This window comes from Mauremys mutica, chromosome 4 (assembly GCF_020497125.1).
Source record: "Mauremys mutica isolate MM-2020 ecotype Southern chromosome 4, ASM2049712v1, whole genome shotgun sequence".
NCBI classification, from domain to species: domain Eukaryota; kingdom Metazoa; phylum Chordata; order Testudines; family Geoemydidae; genus Mauremys; species Mauremys mutica.
The window spans coordinates 107,575,476-107,598,382 of record NC_059075.1 but is presented as its reverse complement, the minus strand read 5'-3'; the positions used below and the strand labels follow the sequence as shown (position 1 = coordinate 107,598,382).

The 22,907-nt window shown below is 46.5% G+C and overlaps 1 protein-coding gene across 1 annotated transcript in view; it reads left to right on the top strand.

Moving 5' to 3' along the window:
• Window positions 1-5,384: 5,384 nt before the first annotated feature.
• Window positions 5,385-22,907, top strand: part of CD81 (CD81 molecule) — a 70,805-nt gene continuing 53,282 nt past the window's right edge. The window contains exon 1 of the mRNA XM_045014138.1: window positions 5,385-5,738. Coding sequence (XP_044870073.1) covers window positions 5,673-5,738 — 66 coding nt within the window. The 5' untranslated portion in view covers window positions 5,385-5,672. The remainder of the gene's footprint in view (window positions 5,739-22,907) is intronic.

Genomic DNA, 22,907 nt, shown 5'->3' with positions numbered 1-22,907 from the left:
TTGATATAGTGCTCAAAACAGTCCATTACGGAGTTCCATCGCACATCTTGTGGGAGCGTTAGGTTGGTTCCTTCCCTTTTTTCAGAGCAGCTGCTGCAAAGTGGTTGTTACGGAAGTATTTTGCAATTTCAACATTAGCCTTTATTTCTGGAACACTGAAGTCTTTGGCTAGGAGTTGCATCAAATGAGCACTGCAACTGTATGTTATTAGCTTGGGACTCTCTTCACTCTCTTCTAAATAATTTCTTCTCATCTTGGATCCATTTGCAGCATTGTCTGTGACCAACCTGCATACTAGACATTTGAATTTTTTTCAGTTTGTTATAGCTTTTACTGCTACTTCTTGTAAGTATTCTGCTGTGTGTGCATTTCCTGATGTATCAATTGTTTCTGTAAGGAAGACATTCCCTTCTTCTGTTGTCATACAAGCACATACAACAGGATCAGTGTGGACACTGTGTCACCCATCAGGGCCGGCTTTAGGCACCAGCAAAACAAGCAGGTGCTTGGGGCAGCACATTTGCAGGGGGCAGCATTTGGGCCATCCTTTTTTTTTTTTTTTAACTCACTTCCTCCCCTCTCACAACCCTGCAGAAGCGGAGCCAGGGAGCAGCTGGGGATCCTGCATGGGAGCTGAGAACCCATGGGACCCTGGGAGCTGTAGTTCCTTGCCTAGCTCCCTGCCTCTAGAGCCAGTCCTGGAGCAGGGAAAGAACTACATTTCCCAGCAATCCCTTGGCAGCTATCAACAGGAAAGGGAGGGGTAGGGAGTGAGGTAGCTAAGCCATGTTGCAGCTTGCTGTGATTCAAAAGGGGTGGCACTGTGAATGGGAAACAAGTGTGCCCAAGGAGTAGAAGGCTTTGCCCCAGATATCCCTTCAGAAGACTTCCCCAGACTGGATTAGGGATACTGGTGTGACCTCACCTTGCAGCCCCCAAAGAAGGAACTGGGTGGACTAAATGAAGCCTAGCAAGGGAGGTACGTGGATCCCACTAGAATTTAAAATGAAAAGTAAGGGAGGGGAAGCGCTGGACCTGGGCAGCTTTAGACACAGTACCAGACACTTCGGAGGATTTCCACTTCTGAGCCATGGAAGCAGAAATTGACTTTTCCTTTCCAGATATAGCTAATATTCAGAAAGGGAATCTAGCACCTGCCTTCCAGATTTGAATACCCTCAAAATGCTCAAGCTCAATTTGGGCAGCTCTTACTTCATTTCTCCCAAATCAAATATACTGATCCACTGTAACTTGCTGTAGAAAAAGTAGGCTAAAATTGACCAAGAAATGCTTCCCAGTGTTTTTTAGGACTGGAATTGCTATTTTCAACAGCCATTGCCTTTTTTTTAAATTTGTTTAAAAGGAAGACAGTGATATTGCATTGGCAAATTCCCCATAGAAAGAAAGAGTGGAACAAAAGAATAAAGGCACCTCAACTTTTCCTCATTTGTGTAGGACAGTCTTATAATGTGCATCCGGATCTCCTCCAATATCACAAGCTGAAAATTATTCTACTTTTCTGCTGTTCTGTAACCATATGGGAACCAATCCTGTCTGTGTTCTGTGCACATTCAAAATTCCTGCTGAATGACCTGCCCTGGGAGTGAGTTACCAGTGACCCAGGGCTGAGACAGCAGGAGGGTGCAGGTTGTGGGGAGAATCCAGGGCTGGGGCAGCAGGGAAGTGTGGGGGGAGCCCAGGGCTGGGGTGGGGAGCAGCCAAAATTTTTTTTTGCTTGGGGCAGCAAAAAATCTAGAGCCGGCGCTGTCACCCATCAAGACTCAGGTTAACAATTTCACCAGGGGTCGGCAACCTGCAGCATGCGTGCCAAAGGCAGCACATGGGCTGATTTTTAGTCCTGGCTGCCAGTACCACTCAGTCCGCTATTGGCCTGGATTACAGAACCCCAGACCAGCAGCGGGATGAGCCGCTCAGCCCACTGCTGGTCTGAGGTCCCGGCCGCTGGCCCCTTGCCAGCCAGGGTCCCAGCTGCCGGCCCTGCTCAGCCTGCTGCCAACCTGGATGGATGGAACCCAGCCGCCAGCAGGCTGAGCGGGGCCGGCAGCCGGGACCCTGGCTGGCAGGGGCTGGCGGACGGAACGGTTCTGTCTGCCACCCGCGCTGCCGGTCTGGCACGCAAAACCTTTTACTGGCATGTGAAACCTTAAATTAATGAAGACTTGGCACACCACTTCTCAAAGGTTGACAACCCCTGGTCTATATTCTCTCGGTCGCTGATGTGCTCCAGGTTGCAGTCTGTGTCCTCATGGCTCAGATTGGGCTCGGGGCAGTAGAACTCTGCCAGGAGTGGGCATTCCTGTCCAGCTGGGGCTGGAGGAGACGCAGCATGAGGAGGTGTTCCCCATCTTTCTTCGCCACCTAGACCTGGCCGCCCAGCCGGGCACAAGAGGATGTGGAAGGAGCCCGTTACCGGTGGCAGTGAGAAGCCACGGGCAGCAGCGAAGAAAACAAGCAGGAGAGGGAAAGGCAGTGGTTGCTGCTCTCTGCAGCTGCACACAACCGCTGATCCCTCTTTTGTCTTCTAGGCCTAGGATCCTTTAATGGTTTAGTATCCCCTTTGACCCTAGGCTCAAGCGTAGGACAGGTAACCCCTTGCTAGCATGGATGGAGGCAGGCAGGGACCATCTCCAATTAATACCTCCCCTCGTTGTTCCCTTAAGCAGCCTTATCTCAGTCATAGTTTTGTTTCCTTTTTGCTTCCCGCAACCGCCTCCAGCACTCCCTCATTCCCCACTAGAGCTGGTTGAAACTTGGAATTTCCAAGATGCAGGAAACTGTGATGTCTAGAAACAGTTTTTGTGCTGATTCAGAATGAAAACTTTGAATGGAGAAATGTCATGTGGAATGGAAATTCCAAAAGTTTTTCACCTTCCACATTGATCAGGTGAGCCACTCATGACACCAGGATGTATTACTCCCCACGCCAGGCACTCTAACAGCAGACACACAGGGCAGAAGCCCCACTCGCTTAAATCCCACTCCATTTCCGGTGGCCCACAATATTCCCAATGGCCCCTCAAGCTGCAGTTTCCTACAACACCCCAGTGGGAGCGTAAGGCCTCCCCAAGCTTCCTAGTGTACAGACCAGCCTTTCTTTTCCCTAGTGTAACTGGCCCATTCAATGACCAGCGTATAGGGGGTGGGGCCATACCCCTCCTTCCCCATGGCGGAATGGGTTCCTCTGTGAGTGCATGGGGGGAGCATCCTTCAAGGGTATAGAAGCATTAAACTAGCCTGGGCAAAGACTGTAGTTTTGGTGGTAAGAAACATTAATTTGCTTCATACTTAAACACATCTGACTTTGCAGGCTGCACTAGTAGCCAGGGCCCAGACCTTCAGAGGACCTTGCTCTTATTTATTTCAATGGGAGTTAGGCACCTAAATACCTTTGAGGTGCTGGGGCCAAGTGGATTGTAGTAATGGCCTGAGATAATTGTTCCACACCAGGCACAGCCTTACAAATCTCTGGCTTTCTCAATAGGGTCACATCAGTGAACACAATTTTTGACATGGTACTTTTATTCACCCACAATAAAACGGACACCTGTGATTGGGAAGCTATTTATAGTATTGTTAACACTGGTGTTGGGCCACCTCCTGTTCCTCTCAGGTACATTCCCAGAAGCTGGAGTTGCTTGTTGCTATTATTCATTTATCTGATTCCAGTGTAAGCTTACAGGAAACCTGGATGTGTCGCACAACCAGCTGATTTAATCCAGAAAATATGATTCAGTTCACGGAGAACTGATTTCATCTGGTTGTAAGTGGATAGGGCCCTTGGATGGCTTTGACCCATCCTCAGTATAAGTATACAAGAAACATGCATTTGTTACCAACAAGCGGATACAATTCTTGTGTAATTCTGGATGCATTCACAGTGAACCAAACTGATTTCAGGCTAAACTTGTGGAAGGCTCTACATTGCAGTTCCAAAATACAGTGTCTGAAATGTTCATGAGGCAATATTTAATTCCAATAGAGGCAATAACAGAATACCAAACTAAGAATGCTGTTGGACTACCCTGGACTATGATCAGGGGTGTGTGAGTTCAATTCCTGGCTTTGCTACAGACCCCGTATATGGGAAGAGGATAGTCACTCGATCACTCTGTATCTCAGTTCCCCATCTGTGAAACAGGGATAATATTGCCTTTCTACAGCTTGTCTAATTAAACTGTAAGCTCTTTGGAGCAAAGACTCTCTAGCCTAGGAATCAGTGGGAGGTACGTGTCCAAATACTTTTGAGGATCTGGATCTCTCTTACTATGTGTATATAAAGTGCCTAGAACACTGGGACCTTGATCTTGGTTGGCACCTGTAGGTGCTACTTTAATAAATAATTATTCTGTCACCATCACTTTGAGAATTACTATCTTCCCTACGTAGCCCCAATGGAATTCACAAACCTGTTTGCAGAGTAAGGTACTCCTCAACATGAGTAAGAGTGGTAGGATTAGCACCAGAGCAAGAAATACATTTTATTAGAGATGAGTAAGGGGGCAGAACTTGGTTTCGGACAAAATTTTATGAAATTTAAAAATATTTACGTTGCCTTTTTTTTCTGAATTTCCTGTGCTGAAAGGTCAAGTATAATTGAATTGCAAAAAAGCTTGATCTGAATTACAAACACAGCTGTACTGAATCTCTTCATTGGATGCATTAAGGCCCAGAATCCTGCAAAGGTTTATGCAAGTGCTTAACTTTACTCCCATGAATAGTCACATTGCTTTCAATGGGATTATTCCCGACAGTATAGTTTAGCATGAATATTAACTGTTTGCAGCACCAGGGCCAGGGACGACGAGAGAGAGAGGGGGGGGGGGAAGCTGGTACAAATTACCGGGGCCCAGCGGTCCGGAAGAGGGCCCAGGGCCCAGTGTCAGCCCTGTTTAGCTGGTCTGACCTTGCTGGGGGGCCTGAAAAATTTTTTTCACCGGGGCCTGAACCTGCTCTCGGCAGCCCTGATTCAGAGCCTAATACAAATTATACAGATTAGATGACGGATGGGGAAATCGTTTTTTCCAAATTAAAAACTGCCAGCTTTAACCTGCATCCAACCGTGTTATCCAAAATTGGGTGCAGCCCTCAAACTTCCAGTAGGCCCCCAGAAGAATCCCCAGGCATGTAGCTGCTCCGCTGTTGAATTCAACGGACGCCATGTACACTTGATCCTTTAAAATAGCACTATATAGTTTCAGTAGTCACTTGTGGTTTGTGAACCTGGCCACAGAGCCTTTTATATAAGAGCTACTTCTCCATCAATCTCATCCGTTAACATCTGCGCAGTCGCTTGAGCGCTGTGTGTGCAGTACGATTGCTGCCTGTTTCTGTGGTAGGTCAGAAATGGTGTAAGAGGCAGTGGGAAGTTTGGGCAGGCCGCCCCCAGGAGGCGGTAGCCTCCTCTGTAAAAATGGCCTGCTGCGGCTGAGTGGGAGGATCCTGGCTTAGCTACAGAGCCCGCGGGTGGGTGTCTGTAAGTGAATGAGGGAGGAGACAGAGAAGAGAAGCAGCCTAGCACCTAGCCAGTCAGCGGAAATCCCAAAAGAAAACACAGAGGACTACCCTCTGCAATAGCTGCGGCTCCTTGTTCGCACGCGCTGATTTACCAGGCCACCTCTCGCAGGCAGCTCTGCCCACAGCAATCTGCAGCAATGGGCGTGGAAGGCTGCACCAAGTGCATCAAATACCTGCTTTTTGTCTTTAATTTTGTCTTTTGGGTGAGTGCGCTTTTCCCATTTCTCTCCCCACCCCTCCCGGTCTCGGGTGCGGATTTGCGCATCACGGAATGCGGGGTGGCTGCGTTCGCTTTTTCCTCCTCCCGGCTGCAGAGAGATTCCTCCGAAAACAATGCAGGAGGCTCAGAAGGGAGCGGAGGCTTTGCTTTCTCTCTGCACGAGGGGAGCAAAATCTCCTCCTCTGAACAGCTGTGAGGGACGAGGGACCGGAGGAACGTTTGGGTTGGAATATGGGGGAGGTTTAGCCCAGAAAAAATGGTTGTTGCATTGCAAGAGCATACGGACCTGAGCAGTGAGCTTTCTGCAAGCCCCGGCTGTGAGCTGTTCTTACCCTGCTGGGGTAATTCTGAATTTGTTTGTGTTTAAAAAAAAAAGCCCTATAAATCTGAAGTGGTTTTTAATTGGGTTTTTAAATCCTGAAGGATTTCGTGGATACAGGGTTAAAATGTACAGACGCTCGCCAAAGTTAATAAACCACCTGTAAACTGAATTGAAGTATGCTTGGGAGAGGTGGTGCGAGGATCTCTGTTTGTCTGCTGGGTTGAGAGGGTATGCCTGCGGGCACAGAGGCTGGTGCATAGTTATATAATAGCTGAGGTTTTAGCTCATGGTGGGCAGCTGTAAATAGGCATCTGTAGGCTGTGAAGTGTTTTCTGGGGTTCTAGGCGAGGGGAACTGGAGAATTACTAAAACATGTAAATCTTGTGGTTAGAGGCTGGAAACTAGAGTATAACGTATCCCCCTCCCCCTTCTTTCTTTTTTTGAAAAGAAAAAAAACTTTTCTATACATACAGGTTTTTATCTTTGAAATTAGTTTTGTTGCCAAATTTTCTAATATGTGCAGCGAAGCTGGCTCTGAAAACCGGGGTGCTGGAACAATTTGTGTAGTGGGGTTGCTGAGAGTCATTGAACCAAACTGTAAACCCTGTATATAATGGAAACCACTTCAAGCCAGGGGGTGCAGCAGCACTCCCCCCCGCACCACTAGTTCCAGCATCTATGTCTGAAAAAAATAGTTAAAAATGAGGAGACATGTAAAACTGGATTTAAAAAAAAATGTTCATGTTGTTTGTTTATTTTGTCTAGTGCTCCTGCTTCTCCTGTTTTACAAATGGGGAATCTGGGTGGAGTTTGGGGGGAAATGTTAGGTTTCCCAGCCTTGGGATATGAATCAGAAACTCTGTGTTGCTGTTGGGTTAAGAAAGATGAGCTGATTGCTTGGAGAAGGAATGTATGTGGGGAGGAAGGGGGAGTTAAAATGTACTTGCTTAGTAGATGATCTAGACAAATGAGGATGCTTAAAAGATGGGCGATGTGCATAGTTTTTCACACTCCTCCCATGGTCTCATACTCCCTCCCTGCTTGGAGAATTTTGCAGGGACCACACCCCGAACCTCAGAAAAGTCTTTGCCTGAGTTTCTACAGCTCTGGATTTTAGACGAGATTTGGTTTTGATTGTTTTTTAAGTAACATTCTGTAGAACTTGAACTTCCTGACAATACAACTTGAGCACTGTTGTTTCCATACCAGCTAAGAAGTAAATCTTACCCTGTATGTAGCAAGAGAGTCTTCTAGCAGCTGCCTGCAATGAATAGTTAATCAGATCTACAGCTGTGTTAATTTAACAGTAGGTTGCATAGGCTAGCCTCCCCCTCTGTGTGTAATAAGGTCAGTGTGTTTGTCCCAGTTATGAGTCCCCCCAGGGTGAGTGGGGGGTTGTGGGTGAAGGGAAGTGCCCTTTGTTCGGTTTGGCTGCTTATTTCTCATGCCGTTTCCTCCCTGAGATGGAGCTGGTGTGGCCAGTTATCCTCATTGCTGGACATTTTAGGGGCCTACAGTGATGCTTCAGTGCTGGGTTGGCCGGGGCTGCCTCAGATGATATGTGGTTCTTACAGGTTTTTTACAAACCAGAGTAGTAGTTGAACACCACTTCCCTGCCCTGCTTTGGTTAGAGTTAATATTTTGCTGGCAGTTGAGAACGCCCGAAGGCTACATCAGTCTTTACCCTACTTTTAAACTGAGTTGACAGCATGTATTTACACTGATCAGACACCAGATTAGCACCCTTTCAGAGAGGTGGTTTTAGATGGGGTGGCAGGGAGGACTCTTCCATTTCCATGGAATTCTAGGTCATGGTCCCTGCTGACAGCTAGAAAGAGTAGTGCTAGTGACTGTGAAAGTGGAGTTCAGTGAGGGTGAAGTCTTATGAAGGGAATTTTTTTGCAACACGCATTTCTTCTTGGATCTGAACGCATTGATGAAAGAGAATCTGTTTACATGAATGAACGCCCATCCCACCCCAGCTAGTGACAGATGATTATCTAAAGAATGTGCTCTTTACTAATTTGCTGGTGATATAAACAAGAAATGCTTCTTCAACCAATAGCTGATTCTGGTCCTGGGGAATTTCTTACTTATTTTCTTTCCTGGGCTCTAATTCTCTCCTCACCTCACCGAACAGGCAGGCCATGTCTACACTAGGAGTGCGTGGCTGGTATAGCTACACTGCCAAAGCACTCCTAATGTGCATGCTGCTATAGTGGAAAAGCTCTTATTTTTATCAGTATAGCTTATTCCACACACCCGCACTCCCCGCAGAAAACAAACTATGCCAGTAGAAGCACAGTTTTGCTGGTGTAACTGCATCTGTAGTAGGAGCTTCTGCTGGCATAACTAATTCTGTCAGGGATCATGCCGCTGACTGACGCTGACACCAGCAGAAGTCTGTAGTGTAGACGTGATCTCATTTTGCAATGGTGTGAGCTTCTCTAGCACCTTTCTTCAAAAGATCTCAAGCATGGATTGCTTAAACCTCACAACATCGGCTCTGGCCATGTAAGTATTAGGGCCATTTTACAGACAGGTAAAGTGACACTCAAGGGCATCCAGGGAGTCGGTCATCAATCTGGGAGGGGGAACTCCAGACTCTTGGCTGCTTCAGCTGCTGGACCACCTGCCTGCCCTCTGTTATCCAGCCCCACATATTCAGTACTCCTGTCTGGTCACCTTGGGGTGTTCTTGATTCCAGTTTAGAATAAGTTCAATCGCAGCTACCCTTGCTGAACTGCCCTTTCTCCAGTGTGATGATATCTCCCTATGAAAACATGACCAGAACTGAGGACAGTGGGCCGGGTTCATCCCTGGTGTAAATTCATGTTTAAAGAATGAGCTCCGCACAATATTTCTACCGTTTTCGTTACCACCTCCTCTCTCAAAATAACAAACAGATGGTAGAAAACAGTAGCATCTCCATCTAAGTTCCTTATTTTGGGGTCACTGCACTTTCCTTCTCTTTGTTCCTTTCCAGTTATCTAGTTCATCCAGGAGCTTTTTCTTTCCTTTTGTCCTAGTTTCCTGATTTTTTTTTTTTTTTGAGTGAGGGGAGTGATTCTTTGTGGCGACACTAGGATCTAGCAGGAAGGATATATGGAAGCTATACACACACACACAGTTGCAGAACAAGGCTGCCTGTTCACATCCACCCGTCTCCCTTGTAGGAAATGACTGTTTTCCTATCTGTTGGAATGTTGCTTTGTCTCAGAGGCAAGTGCACTCTCCTTTCTCTCTTTTCCCATTCAGTGTTCTGCTCTTGCCACCTCCTTGCTTGGAAGCATTTTTGTATTTGATGATAACTCAAGAAAATGTCCTTAATGAAGAGATCCTTTCCAGCGTTGATCAGGAGAGGGACAGAGCCCCCCTATGCCTCACTCTCCCACAGAGCTACTGTGTTGTTTTTACACTAGGAGGAGGAGGTCAAGGACTGGTGGAGCTGGAGTTGTGCTCTAAGGTCACTAGCAGGGCCATTTAATAGAGGCATTTTGTACCTACTTTTAAAAGCCATGACCCACATTTTCAGAAGTGACCAATGGATTTTTTTGTTTTTGGGTATTTAGCTTGAAAGATCCTGGTTGCTCCTGAAAACATAGGCAGTGACTAAAAAGGAGGAAGACTGCTTAAGAGAAGGAATAGGAAGCTATCCTTTTTGTTCCATGAATAATGGAATATTCATACTATCCAAGGTGGGCATGAAGGGGCAGTGATCTCCATCCGAAATATGGGATAGAACACTCCTGTGTGTAAAGAGGCAGAGCAAACTGACCTGCACAAGTGTCAGCAACATGCAGTGGCGATTCTTCTGGCTGACTTGAGGAGTGGCGTGAAGGGCTCAAAGGCTCCCTGGTAATTCTTTCGTGGAACGATGACAGCGACAGCATGGGAGCCTCGTAAGGGACAGAAGCTTTATCATATGAGCTGTTTCTAACCCAGTGCAGATGATAGACTACTTTGGGACTGCTATGTGTCCTTCCATCTCTGCCAACCCTGTTCCAGCTCAGGCCTAAGATTTGAGTACCACACCTGCCCATCATTCTGAAGGTTTTGGCGGGCATCTTTCCACGGCTAGCCAGTTGGGGCTGGGATCAGCACATCAGCCATGTCCAACTCCACTAGTGACCCTTGTTACCAAGCAGTTTTGTCCCAGATGACACTTGCTTAGAAGCTCAAAAGCTGGGAGGCCTCTTAGGGTGTCTCTACTCAGCCAGGAAAATACCCCTGTGGGAGCAAGTCTCAGAGGTCCCATCAATTGACACAGGCTGATGGGGCTAAAAATAGCCATGTAGATGTTCAAGCTTGGGCTGGGCTCTGAGACCTGGGAAGGGTCAGGTCACAGAGCCTGGGCTCCTGCTTGAGCCTAAACATCTACCTGGCTACTTTTAGCTCATGGCCTGCATTAACTGACTGAGACTCGCTGCCATGGGTGGGTGGATTTTTGATATATTTTCCTTTATAGACATACCTTTAGTCACTCCCCCCTAAGGGTATCTTGTAGATTCCATAGCTGTGTTTTATTGGAACACTCAGGCTTGATGCTATGGGATTAGTGGGAAATCTTTAATTACCAATTGAAATTTGAGCCTAGGCATGGTAAGGTGTCTTTACATTTGTATTTGAAGTTCTGCCACTCAGTCTAAGTCACTACCCCCTCAAGGGTGTCCGTGAACACAGGGCTAGATTTTCAAATAACTTTAGAACCTACAATTGGGTCCAGATTATCAGAAGTGCTCAGCAACCAACATGCTGTGTTCTCTTGAAAATCCAGCTCCAGCCGTGGGCGTGGAACCCGTGAAAATCTAGCTCAATATGTACTGAAGTTTTTAGGATCTGTTAAGCTGTGGGAGGCACCAGGTCTGACACCAGACTAGCTTGTTAGTATGCAGAGCTGCTCGGTTCTCGCCCTTCCCTAGCTCCCCCGACTCACTTGCTTATCTGCACTGAATCCAGGTCGGGAGGAGTTGGCACAAAAGTGTGAGGGGGAACAAAAAGTTTGGCAGAACTCTGCACTTTCTTCGCATGTTAAAAAGAAGCTTTTTCTGAGGCTTAACAAGAAGAAAGGAAGCGGTTTACGCTTTAACTTCGTACACCAAACAAGTGGAAAAAACTCTGATATCTCCCTACCCCACCCCTTAATGTTTGTTCAGCTGCAGTGTAAATAAATGACAACCTTCTTGCCCCCCAGCCACCAGTACATTTTGGAGTCTGTGTTGAGGAAGTGGATGGAGAGACCTTCCTTTTCTGCCAACTTACTGGAGAGTCCCATACCAAAAATGTTGTCTCCATCGTCTTTTTTCTTATTTTAGGTCCTTTAGCTCAAGACCTCATGTAGAAGTTGCCAGACCAGCTAGTTGTCTGGTAAGGTAGGCTAACAGGTTTGGCATAGTGCAAGTCTTCCTAATTATGATGGTTGGGTACTATAATCTATAGTCCTAGTTTATATATGCATTGTTTATGCCATGTACACACGGTCAAATGGCTATATATCATTTACAGTTTATAACAAGGTGGGTGAGGGTCTCTCTTTTTGGACCAACAGAAGTTGGTCGAGCTCTGTGGGTGAACATTTTTCACAAAATGACCGTTCTATATCTGACCTCTCAGTTCTCATCCTCAAAGGAAACCTGACCAACACCTTCAAAAGAGGAGTTTAAATTCACGATTCTTCTAGACACCAAAAATCATCGACTCAATAGAGACACTAGTTGTGTGTCTCATTACAACAATCCACTAACTCTCCTTTGTCCTATAACTGCAGAGGTGTTACTTGTCCGTTTTGACTCGTTTCTTGCAACATTATTAAGCATAAGGAGTTGACACATCTGTTCCACCTTGCGTGTTTCATATCCTGGGACAACATGGCTACCACAACACTGAAAGCATTTGTAGTTCACAGGTATCATACATGGGCTTTCTTATGGGGATACATGTTTTGGAAGGGATAAGTGTCAGCATATTCAGTTCTCACTATGCTTCACAAAGGATTTTAGAATCTGCAGCTGCTTTTCTTTTCTTTTTTTTTTTAAAAACAGAACTTTAAACCCCTCAAACTCTTGGTGTGAGATATGAGCGCTCTCACCAGCTGATGTTTGCATGTGCTGGTTTTTCTGGCAACATGGTAAGTGCTCCTTACATCTCAGTAGTTTCAGACAGATTCAGCCCTGACAAAAGTGAGGGTAGTGCCGCTGACGTTGATAGAATTGCATCTGCTCTTGTAAGGGCTGAATTTTGACAGGAATCTTTTCTCAGTGGTGGTCTCCTCAATTGGATTGACTTGCATTGTTGCAGCTACAGATGAAACCAAGCCAGAAACTTGAATGAACTGACTAAATGTTGAAGCACAGGACTTGGAATTGGGAGTTCAGGGTTCTGTTCTTAGCTTTGCTACAGTCTTTCTGTGTAACCATGGGAAGTTGCCTGACCTCTGCCTCCATTTCACTACAGGAAAGTCTGAGATCCTCTGAAGACAGGTATTCCAGAAGTGCAAAGAAATGTCTGGGCATCAGAAGAGAGTGATATTGGCTACGATTAGATTGTGCCTTATTAGGTCATTAAGTGCCAGACTGTCAAATGCTCAGCACTTCGAGTTGGGGCAGGAGTTTCCAAAGCACTCTGCACGTGCGTCTCTGACACTAATGGCCAGGTCTGCAGTGGAGCTCAGCTCCTGATGTTCTGAGCTCTTCTGAAAACCTGTCTCTGAAATGTGAAAGTACACAGTTGGTAATGCTAATTCCAATAGGCTTTTTGAAAAAAAACTCCACTACCTCATATCTCAAGATGGGGAGTTACTGGTATCAGATTTACTGAACTGATCTTTCAGTTTTACTTGTAGATATGGCAGTTTTAGTTCTGTGTTTTTTTTTTTTTAATGACAGCTCAGTCATAGCTTGTTTTGGCTATGCACTTCATTGAAGATTGAGTCATTCCCCCTCCTCTTTCCCCCTCACAATCTCATTTCTTGAATCTTGAGCAGGCAATCAGATTTCAGCTTCTGTGCTAACTGAGCTGAATTGAAAGCAGCTCCAAACACTGGACCGGACTCTGTGCTGCCTTCATCCAGAACTGGATTGGCCCACACCAAGAAGTGTCCCTGGAGAGACTATAGGAAGCCAGATAGCTTCGTTTAAAATATAATTAAACATAACGAAAAAGAAATTGACTTGCTCTGAAAACGATCAACCAACTTAGTATCTAATGCAACCTATGGCAGCCTTCCAGATCTAGAGCACACACTGACTGCATTACTAGGGAAGTGTCTAATTAGAAGGCATAACAGAGTTCCCTTTTAATTCCATTTTCTGTGCAGCAGATAGCTATTTTCTCTTGCCTGTGGTGGGTATATATGGTATGGTTAGCGGTAGAGGAAAGCATGGTGAATGTATTATATGAAAGATCATTTCTCTGTCTTGGGTTAGTGGCACTCTAGATTCTTGTCTCTAATAGCTTAGGGGATTTTTTTGTCTTGTTTTGTTTCCTTGAATGCTTCTGGACTTTCCTCCTTCCTTTGGTCATTTCCCCTTCACAGATGTGGCTCAGGTTCCTTATTTATTCCTGTTTTAGGAGACTCGGAGTAAAATGAGAAACCACCTGGCATGGAAAGGATCTAGTTTAAAACAAACAAAGTGAAGTGAGGTAAACCTCCCAAAGCAAGTTGCCTGTCTACCCTCATGCCCTTCCTTTCAAACAAGAGACATGGACCCTGGCAGTCTAGTAAAGCGGAAGAAGAGCTGGTTTAAAAGGCAGAGGAATACTATTTTATTTGTGTGCTGATGGCATACAGTGGTGGTGTAGCACTATTGGTCCCAGAATGTTAGAGAAGGAGGGTGAGGTAATTTCTTGACCTGAAGAAGAGCTCTGTGTAAGCTCCGGAGTGTCTCTCTCACTAGCAGAAGTTGATCCAGTTAAAGAGATTATCTCACTCTCCTTTTCTCTCTGTGGACATAATTGTTCCCCGAGGCTTCAGTGGGAGTAGTCTTGCTCTCATTCAGAAAAGCACATGCTGAGATTTTTTTTTTTTCCTCAAAGCAGTCTAGGAGATGTAGATGTATGATTACCCCTCAGATTATTGAGAGTTGTGTCTCTTAACCCTTTAGGATTTTTTTTTTTAATCTCAACTGTAATCCTGTGCCCCAAGGAATTTACAGTAGAAACATGCTCTAAAAGATGCTCTGGTATTTAAGTGCAGAGGGGGCTATATTTCATACTCAGTTGGGTTCATTAGCGAGCCCTGTGTGTTTCTATTCTTGTCATGGTGGCATCAGTTACAGTTAGGACAGCTTTGGGGCCTTGTGATTTTGACGTGACACTTTATACCTTCCTGTGTAACAGTGCTTATGGCTATGTCTACACTGACATTTGAATGACAAAACTTTTCTTTCAGAGGTGTTAACACCCCTCCCCCCCCAAAAAAGATAAGTTTTGCCGCGACAAGTGCTAGTGTGAACAGCGCGTTGTCGGCAGAAGCGCTCTCCTGCCGACAACGCAAATACCACTCATTGGGGATGGAAGTTTTTTGTTAGCAGGAAAGCCAACAAATGGCACCTACACAGCCTGACTTTTAGCTGCACGGCTGTAGCGACACAGCCATGTCGCTAAAAGCTGTGTAGTGTAGAGAAACCCTATGTTTCAACTTCTAAACCATGTTATGGAAACAAAGTTAAAATTGCTTTAATGTGGTCTGCATCTGTATGACTTTTTGAAATGGCTCTGTAGATAATGCACAACAGCTCGAAATCTGCTCAGGTTGCAGTGTTGTGCATGCACCTGTTGGAAACAGTTTGGTTTATATTGGTTTAGTTGCAGTATTGAAGGCCGCTTTGCAGGATTTTCAGAGAGGATGTGTATGTGTCTGTCTCCCTGAGAAATTCCACAGTACATCTGGTATTAAAGGTAATACAAAGGGTTGGCGTGATCAGATGCCAATAGCTGTAGGTATGTATATTTGAACAATTATACATTCATACTTGCCTATGTATTTAAATGTGCAGTCATTTAATGCTCATTTTTGAGGGGAGGGTGGGGGAGGGAAATTCCCATAGCAGATTGTCAGTATAAACAACTGAAACCAAAACCCAGTTCCCAGTACCCCAAAGTTTGGTGTTTGCATCTAGCTCTGAATTCGGTTTCTGGGGCCTGTCTCTAGTGAACGTGGTCACAATAGGGAATGTCATTTAGTGGCTGGAAGAGGAGAATGGATCTCTGTTTCTGCCTCTGGCACTGAATCATTGTGAATCAAAGGAAGTCATGTGACCTTCATACCTAAAATTATCGTTCTGAAACACTTACCTTCCTCAGTGTTAAGATTGGTATAATAATCTGTAAAGAGACTTGACCCTGTGATGAAAGGTGCTATATAAGTGCCAAGTATTTTGTGTGTGTTGTTTAAAAGTAACCGCAATTATATGACCCTAGTTAAATACAGTTAAATGAAATTTTAAAGCAGTCTCTGAGAATACTCATCACTGTTTCCATTATCTGTCCTGTGCGGCTCTTTGTTTCAGTGATAGGTCTTAATTATATTGATACTTCCCTGCAAAGCAGGTGTGAGACCTAGGGAATGCAGCTCCCATTTGAATGCATGGGAGAATAGGGGACTTCCATAGGATTTGCCAAGATCCAAGGTCCATCTAGTCCAGGTCCTGTCTCAAAAGAGCGGCCAACAGCAGATGCATCAGAGGAAGGTGTAAGAGTTTTTTGCAATAGGCAGATGTGGGATAATCTCTCCCCCTACCCCCATGTTCGGTCTTATCCTGGTTTTTAATAGTTGGGGTTTAAGCCAAACTCTGAAGTATGAGGTTGAATATCCCTATATATTACGCTACATATTATGTTTTCCTTTTAAACTGTTTTCCAATGAGGTGGCCTTGTTAGCACTACAAAAGTAATTTTCCCTCTCTTGATATTCACCTCTTATCAACTGTTCTGAATAGGCCACTTCCACCTTAATTGAATTGGCCTCAGTTAGCACCGACCCTCCACCCCCCACACTTGGTAAGGCAACTCCCATCTTTTCATGTGCTGTGATTGATATACATATATACTGCTTACTGTATTTTTCACACCATGCATCTGATGAAGTGGGTTTTAGCCCACGAAAGTTTATGCCCAAATAAACTGGTTAGTTTCTAAGGTGCCGCAAGGACTCCTGGTTGTTTTTGCTGATGCAGACTAACATGGCTACCACTCTGAAACCTGTCATTCAGTCACTGTTATGGTTTGCTGGCATTTCCTCTCTGGTACATCTCTCAGAGCATTGTCCTTTCATTTCCATTGCCAGATTCCTTTACCCAGGAGATATTTATAGGCCAATCCCACTCTTTTTAAACCTGGGAGTGGCCAGCCTTGTGCACGTCTTGCTGTGGTTTAAAATTTCAAACTGCTCAGCTGAGAGTGCCTTCCTTCCCTCTGAACAGTATCTACGGTGGGAGCGGGGGGAGAACTTGATGTAGCACCTCCAAAGAACAAGAATAGGGATCCATTCACTGTTTTTTGCCCTGGAAGGATCCACGTAATGCCCAACATGGATTAAGCATTAAAAGAGCTACTTGGAAAAGGAGATTGTACAAAAGAGATCAGTCTCGCAGCCTAGGACAGTAATAATCTAGGAACACAATAGGCAAGTATGAAAAACATGCATTCTCTCAGTGCACCAAAAAAAAATAAAAAATCATGATGCTTCATCATAGGTATCTGAGAACAAATTATGGAGTTCCTGTAGTCATGTGATGTGTGCTAATATTTATTTAGCACCTTTCTGCAGAAGCCCTCAGATCCCTATACAAAAATGGTATAAACCTCCAAACTCCCTTGTGAGGCAGGTAAGAATTCTCCATTCTCATTTACATGTGGATAAAGTGTGGCACTGCGAGGTGGTATAGTGTAAAGCATTTGCCCATGTCCTCCAAGCAAGTCTGTGGCAGAGCTAGGACTCTTGGCTTTGTCCTTCAATCTTAAAACCCTCTGCATTCCCTCTGTTTTCCACTCTGGGTGCCACTCAGATGGAACGCTGCGTGGATTGTTGAAGGTTTCTGCAGCTCAGCCTGCATCAGTTGCCCGGAATAGTGTGTTGATCAGGGGCAGTGGCTGGATTCTCTTGGCAAATGCTGTGTAGTCCAAAGATCAACCCAAATCTGTTCCTTTCTGGCTGTATTATGTTGGGTTTTTGTGACACTGTTCCTCTGTATTCACCTCTGGCACCGTATGTGGTAATATTCTGTGTACAAGATATGCCTTGTGAGGTGTCAATCAAACTGAGTTTTCAGATGTTATTGTCCTGGTAAAATGTGTGGCAACGTTCAGGGCCGGCTCCAGGGGTTTTACTGCCCCAAACAGCCCAAAAAAAAAAAAAAGTCGCGATCGGCGGCAATTCAGTGGGAGGTCCTTCGCTCCATGCGGGAGCGAGGGACCCTCCGCCGAATTGCCTCCAAATACCTGGACGTGCCGCCCCTCTCCAGAGTGGCCGCCCCAAGCACCTGCTTGCTAAGCTGGTGCCTGGAGCCGGCCCTGGCAACGTTGTATGTAAAGTTAAAAGTTTTAATTGCAGGGTGTTGTTTAGGCTATGTCTACACTTCATTTTCCTCGGTAAAACCTTTGTCAGTCAAGGGTGTGGAAAGAACACCTCCTTGACCGACACAAGTTTTACTGACGAAAAGCACCGGTGCGAACAGCGCTTTGTTGGTGAGAGACACTCTCCTGCCAACAAAGCTACCGCCCCTCGGTGGTGGTGGTGTTTATTTTGTCGGCTACACAGCTTACCTTGCAGCGGCACGGCTGTAGTGGTATGACTGTAGTGGCACGGCTGTGCTGCTGTAGGGTGCACAGTGTAGACATAGCCTAAAACATGTTCCAAGTCTGGGGAGTGACCAAAGCAGTTCCTCAGAGACAAAGGGCAAGCTGATGCCTCAGCAAGGTGTAAACAAGATCAATGGGCCATCGCCTGCCAGCGAGTAGCCACTGAGCAGGAAAAGGGGCATGGGCAGACAACCTACCTTTTAGCAAAGAGACGGCATGGGCTTCCCGTCCACACAGTCCGCCTGTCACCATGCTCCCAGCTGGAAATACTTCTCAGAAGGACTATGTGAAAAGAAGAGGCAGTCACCCCATGTACCCCCTCCTCCTCCTCCCCTTCTGTCCATTGATTCACTGCACAAGAAGGAATGAAGGAAGCAGCCATTACACAGAAGAAGGGGTCCTAGCCTAAGGAGTTTGGCCAGTAAGACTGTTGAGAACATGTGGTGAGAGAAACTTTGCTTTGAATGTAACTGTGTTAAGTTAGGCACTTTATTGTCTTGTAATCATTCTTGTAACCATTTTTGGCTTTTTATGCCTTATTACCTATATTCACTTAAAATCTTGTTTTATTGTTTTATCTAAAGCAGTGTGTTTGGGGAAATTCCATTTGAGATAACAAGATTTGTGCTTATAATTTCTATTAATAAAATGACAGACTTTGTATGAGCTTGTATTGCCCAGGAGAAGATTGAAGTATGAGATGTACGTTTCTGTGCAAAATCTGGGAGTGTGCTAGGGTCTCCCCGCAGTGTAATTTGGGCTCGTAAACACCTAAGTGTGACTGGCAGGTTACAAGTGCACACAGATACAGCTGGGAGTGACTTAAGTGCTGGAGGCTGTTTGTGAGCAGTCCAGGAGTGGAGGCTGCAACAGCAAAGCCGTGTAAAGGGCACCTCAGGTTAGAGGGCTGGGTTGACGCAGCCAGTGGTGAGCTCCAGCCGGTTCGCACCGGTTCGCACGAACCGGTTGTTAAATTTAGAAGCCTTTTTAGAACCGGTTGTTCCAGGACAACCCGTTCTAAAAAGTTTTTAAATTTAACAAAGGCTCGGGCAGCTGTCCACCCGGCCCCCACCGCCAGCTCACCTCCCTCTCTCCCCTGAATGCTCCACCCTCCTTCTCCTCCCCTTCCCCTGCTTCCCGCGAATCAAATGTTCACGGGAAGCCTGAAACAAGGAGCAGGCAGGTAAGCCGGGCAGGGGGAGACGGCGCGCGTGGCCCAGTCCGGCTCCACCTGAGCGGCTCCCCCTGGCCCCGGCCGAGCGCCCCAGCCCGGTCCCGGCCAAGCACCCCTGGCTCGGGCTGGTCCCGGCAGAGCGCCTCCAACCTGGCCCAGCTTGGGCCCCACGGCACCGGTCCCGATGCCGGCCGAGCGGCTCCGGCCCGGCCCGGCCCGGGGAGTCGGGCCCCGCGGCGCCGGCCCGGCCCGGGGAGTCGGGCCCCATGGCGCCGGCCCGGCCCGGGGAGTTGGGCCCCGCGGCGCCGGCCCGGCCCGGGGAGTCGGGCCCCGCGGCCCCGGCCCGGCCCGGGGAGTCGGGCCCCGCGGCCCCGGCCCGGCCCGGGGAGTCGGGCCCCGCGGCGCCGGCCCGGCCCGGGGAGTCGGGCCCCGCGGCGCCGGCCCGGCCCGGGGAGTCGGGCCCCGCGGCGCCGGCCCGGCCCGGGGAGTCGGGCCCCGCGGCCCCGGCCCGGCCCGGGGAGTCGGGCCCCGCGGCCCCGGCCCGGCCCGGGGAGTCGGGCCCAGGCAGTGTGGTAAGGGGGCAGGGAGGGGATGTTCGGTGGGTTGTGGGGGGGTGGATAGGGGTCAGGGTGGTCAGAGGGCAGGGAACAGGGGGATTGAATGGGGGCAAGGGTCCCGGGGGGCAGTCAGGAAGGAGCAGGAGTTGGATGAGGTGATGGGGGCAGTGAGGGCAGATGGGGTGGTTGGATGGGGCAGGAGTCCTGGGGGGCCATCAAGAATGAGAGGAGGGGTTGGATGGGGCAGTCAGGGGACGGGGGGAGGGATGGGTCAGGGGTCCCGGGGGTATGTGTCAAGGAACATGGGGGGTTGGATGGGGCATGACCCCCCCGGGGGGGCACGACCCCCTCATGGGGTGAGGAGGAGGGAACCTGTTGTTAATATTTTGGCAGCTCATCACTGGACGCAGCTACTCGTTAGTCTAAATCAATGGTGGGCAACCTGCAGCCCACAGGCCGCACGCAGCCCATCAGTGTAATCTGTTGGCGGGCCGCGAAACAGTTCGCTTACATTAACTGTCTGGAAGCACAGCTGCCCGCAGCTCCCAGTCGCTGTGGTTTGCTGTTCTTGGCCAATAGGAGCTGCAGGAAGCGGCATCCAGCAGGTTGCCCACTACTGGTCTGTCTAAATGGTTTTCAACCTTCTTTTTTTGGTGGTTCTCTAAAAAATGTTGGATGCAGATGTGGACCCCTTTGGAAATCCAACCTGTGGTCCACGGACCCCTGCCATAGAAGTCATGGATTGAAAACTGACTGAACAGAATTTAACTATTAATGTTTCATGTGCTCAACACGGTATTTGACGTAGCATGAGAAAGGGTGCTAAACTGTGGGCATCTAATGACAACACTTCTGGGTTTTGGCCTGTAGGTGGGGGTATTCCATACTTTTGATCAGAAAAACGGAATGCCTTTTCTGGGATCTGAAACTTTATTTTCATAGTCACCTTTCATGGACCCCTTAAACATTGTCTGCAGACCCCCAGAGTTGAAAAACTGCTTGTCTAGGTGTACCCTGGGTATGTCATATGCCAATATTCTGATTAATAATAATAATGGGTCAGTTCTGCAGCTGGTATAAATCAGCATAGCTCCATAGACTTCAAATCTATGATGTCTGGCCCAGTGTGTCTAGAATCTGTATCAAATAATTTCAGATGTGCATTCTTTCCCATCACAAGCAGAAAAGTATTTAATGCACTACTTAGTTTCTTCCTTTGGGTTTTTTGCCAATATTATTAGTGTCTTGTTTTGTTATTCAGTGTGCGTAAATAGAGATTTGTTTTGGTGCCAAAGCATTCAACATATTAATGCTCAATAACTATATTGTGGCCTAAGATCTCTTCCCATTCATTCTTTACTGGGAGACTTCAGTCCTGCTTTTGGTTTTGGTTTTATCTGTTTTAGAGATCCTGTTGTTTCTGCCATCTTTTTATTGTATTTTAATATACAAATGGTGTACTGTCATTTTTTAAATCTTTATGATTTTAAATTGTAGATATTCTCTGTATTTGATTCCTGGTAAATTGCATTTGCCTTTCTATATGGTTCAGTGTGGATAAATCACTTTTCTCATGGGATAAGCATAGATTAAACTTGAACAGTCTATACAGTATTGAAAATAAAACTGTCATGCATGTAACAATCTTGGGGTTAATTAAATAACAAACCAGTGAATGAGTAAGGAATAAAACAAACTGGAGAGCTTCTATAGTGAGTTGCTGTATGCATCCAGGTGATGTGCTTTGACGGCAGGGGTTGGGAACATCTCCAAATTCCATTGTTCATAATACTGTCCTGTATGAGGGAGTCTCTCTAAATTATAATCTTCTACAAACCTCTCTCTACAATACTCAACAGTGCTTGGGTTATCCTAAAGTACTATAAAGCCCACAGCTATGTGTCCATGTCCTAGCTTTTAAATGGCTTCTGTGGTTTACCGTATATGTTTGTTTACCCATAGAGGCTACATGTGATCATTGCAGAATCAAGGCCTTCCTTAACTCCCTCCACTGTTTTATGTTTATCTTGGGAGTAGTGCTTTCTCAATGTGTACATGAGGGAGATATTTTGTACTGTGATAAGCAGACAGCTATCAAGTGATAGGCCCAATAATGTAGTTCAATGTCTGGTGCTTGTGTGGTAGCATTAATGGAGATGGCTTAATATGATGGGAGTATTATCACTTGAGGGGCGGGGGGAGACTTTTTTTCAAAGGCACAAATACAGGTTTGGGTGTCCAGTTCATGACTTTGAAATTGATGTATCCTAATACTCCAACTAGAATGGTCCTGGTGACATTAATACTCCCTTCTGCATGTGCACTGGCTATGCCAGGAGGCTCTTTATTTTCTGTCTGGGTTCTCAGAGCTTAAAATACAGACTCTTCTTTGCTTAGGAGAAATCTGATGGCTCTGGTTGCACCCTGAGAGTGCTGAGCATGCACCCTCTGAAATCATGATCACTTGCATATCTTGGCCAGAAATTTCATCTAATCTCTAGTGCATCTAGCTTGTGTGGTTTTTTTTTTTGTTACTTGTCATTTCTTAAACCACCCTCTACTCATTCTTGGCACAGGCATCTTCCCTGGTGCTGTGACATTTCATTGATGGTCCACTGAAATAGCAGTAGAAGGTTGTGATCCACCTGTTCTTTAAAGCAAGCAGATCCACAGGCTTGATGTGCCTGCCTGGGATGTAAAGTAGCTGATGAAAGTAGCTGACCCAGAAAATGGACCTTGGTGTCCATCAGATCTCATGATGGAGAGTGTCCACTATGGAAAAAAAACTCCGTTCCTGCCCATGAAGCACTTGTAAATCCCTATAGTGGGAATCTTGCACGGTTGTTGGCCCACACTAGTCTTAAGTTACCAGTCTAGTACACAAGTAGCTAGTTTATTCCCTTCACTCCCACCATATTTACTTTTCACAGTGATTCTTGAGCTGCTCACTGGGCCTTTAACGTGTGTGTGGTGTGTCAAAGAGCATAACTGAAGGTCTGATCCTGAGAGGTGCCAGATCACTTCAACTGAAGTTAAATGCAGGGGAAGTAGTGGTGGTGGTCATCATGTTAAAATATATCTCACAGTAAGAGGGTGTTTTATCGTTCTCACCTGATTCTTTCTCTGCTATGAGGTGAATGGACTTCAACTCTCTGGCAAGTGCAGATGTCAGTAGGGGAACATCTTGCAGCTTTTCCTGGAAGACATTTGCCCTGTCAGAGTTTGAGCCTCAGGGTGGGGAATTCACTACCTCATTTCAAGTGTGATCTCAAGGACCCTGTTAATTGCTTGTCCTCAGAA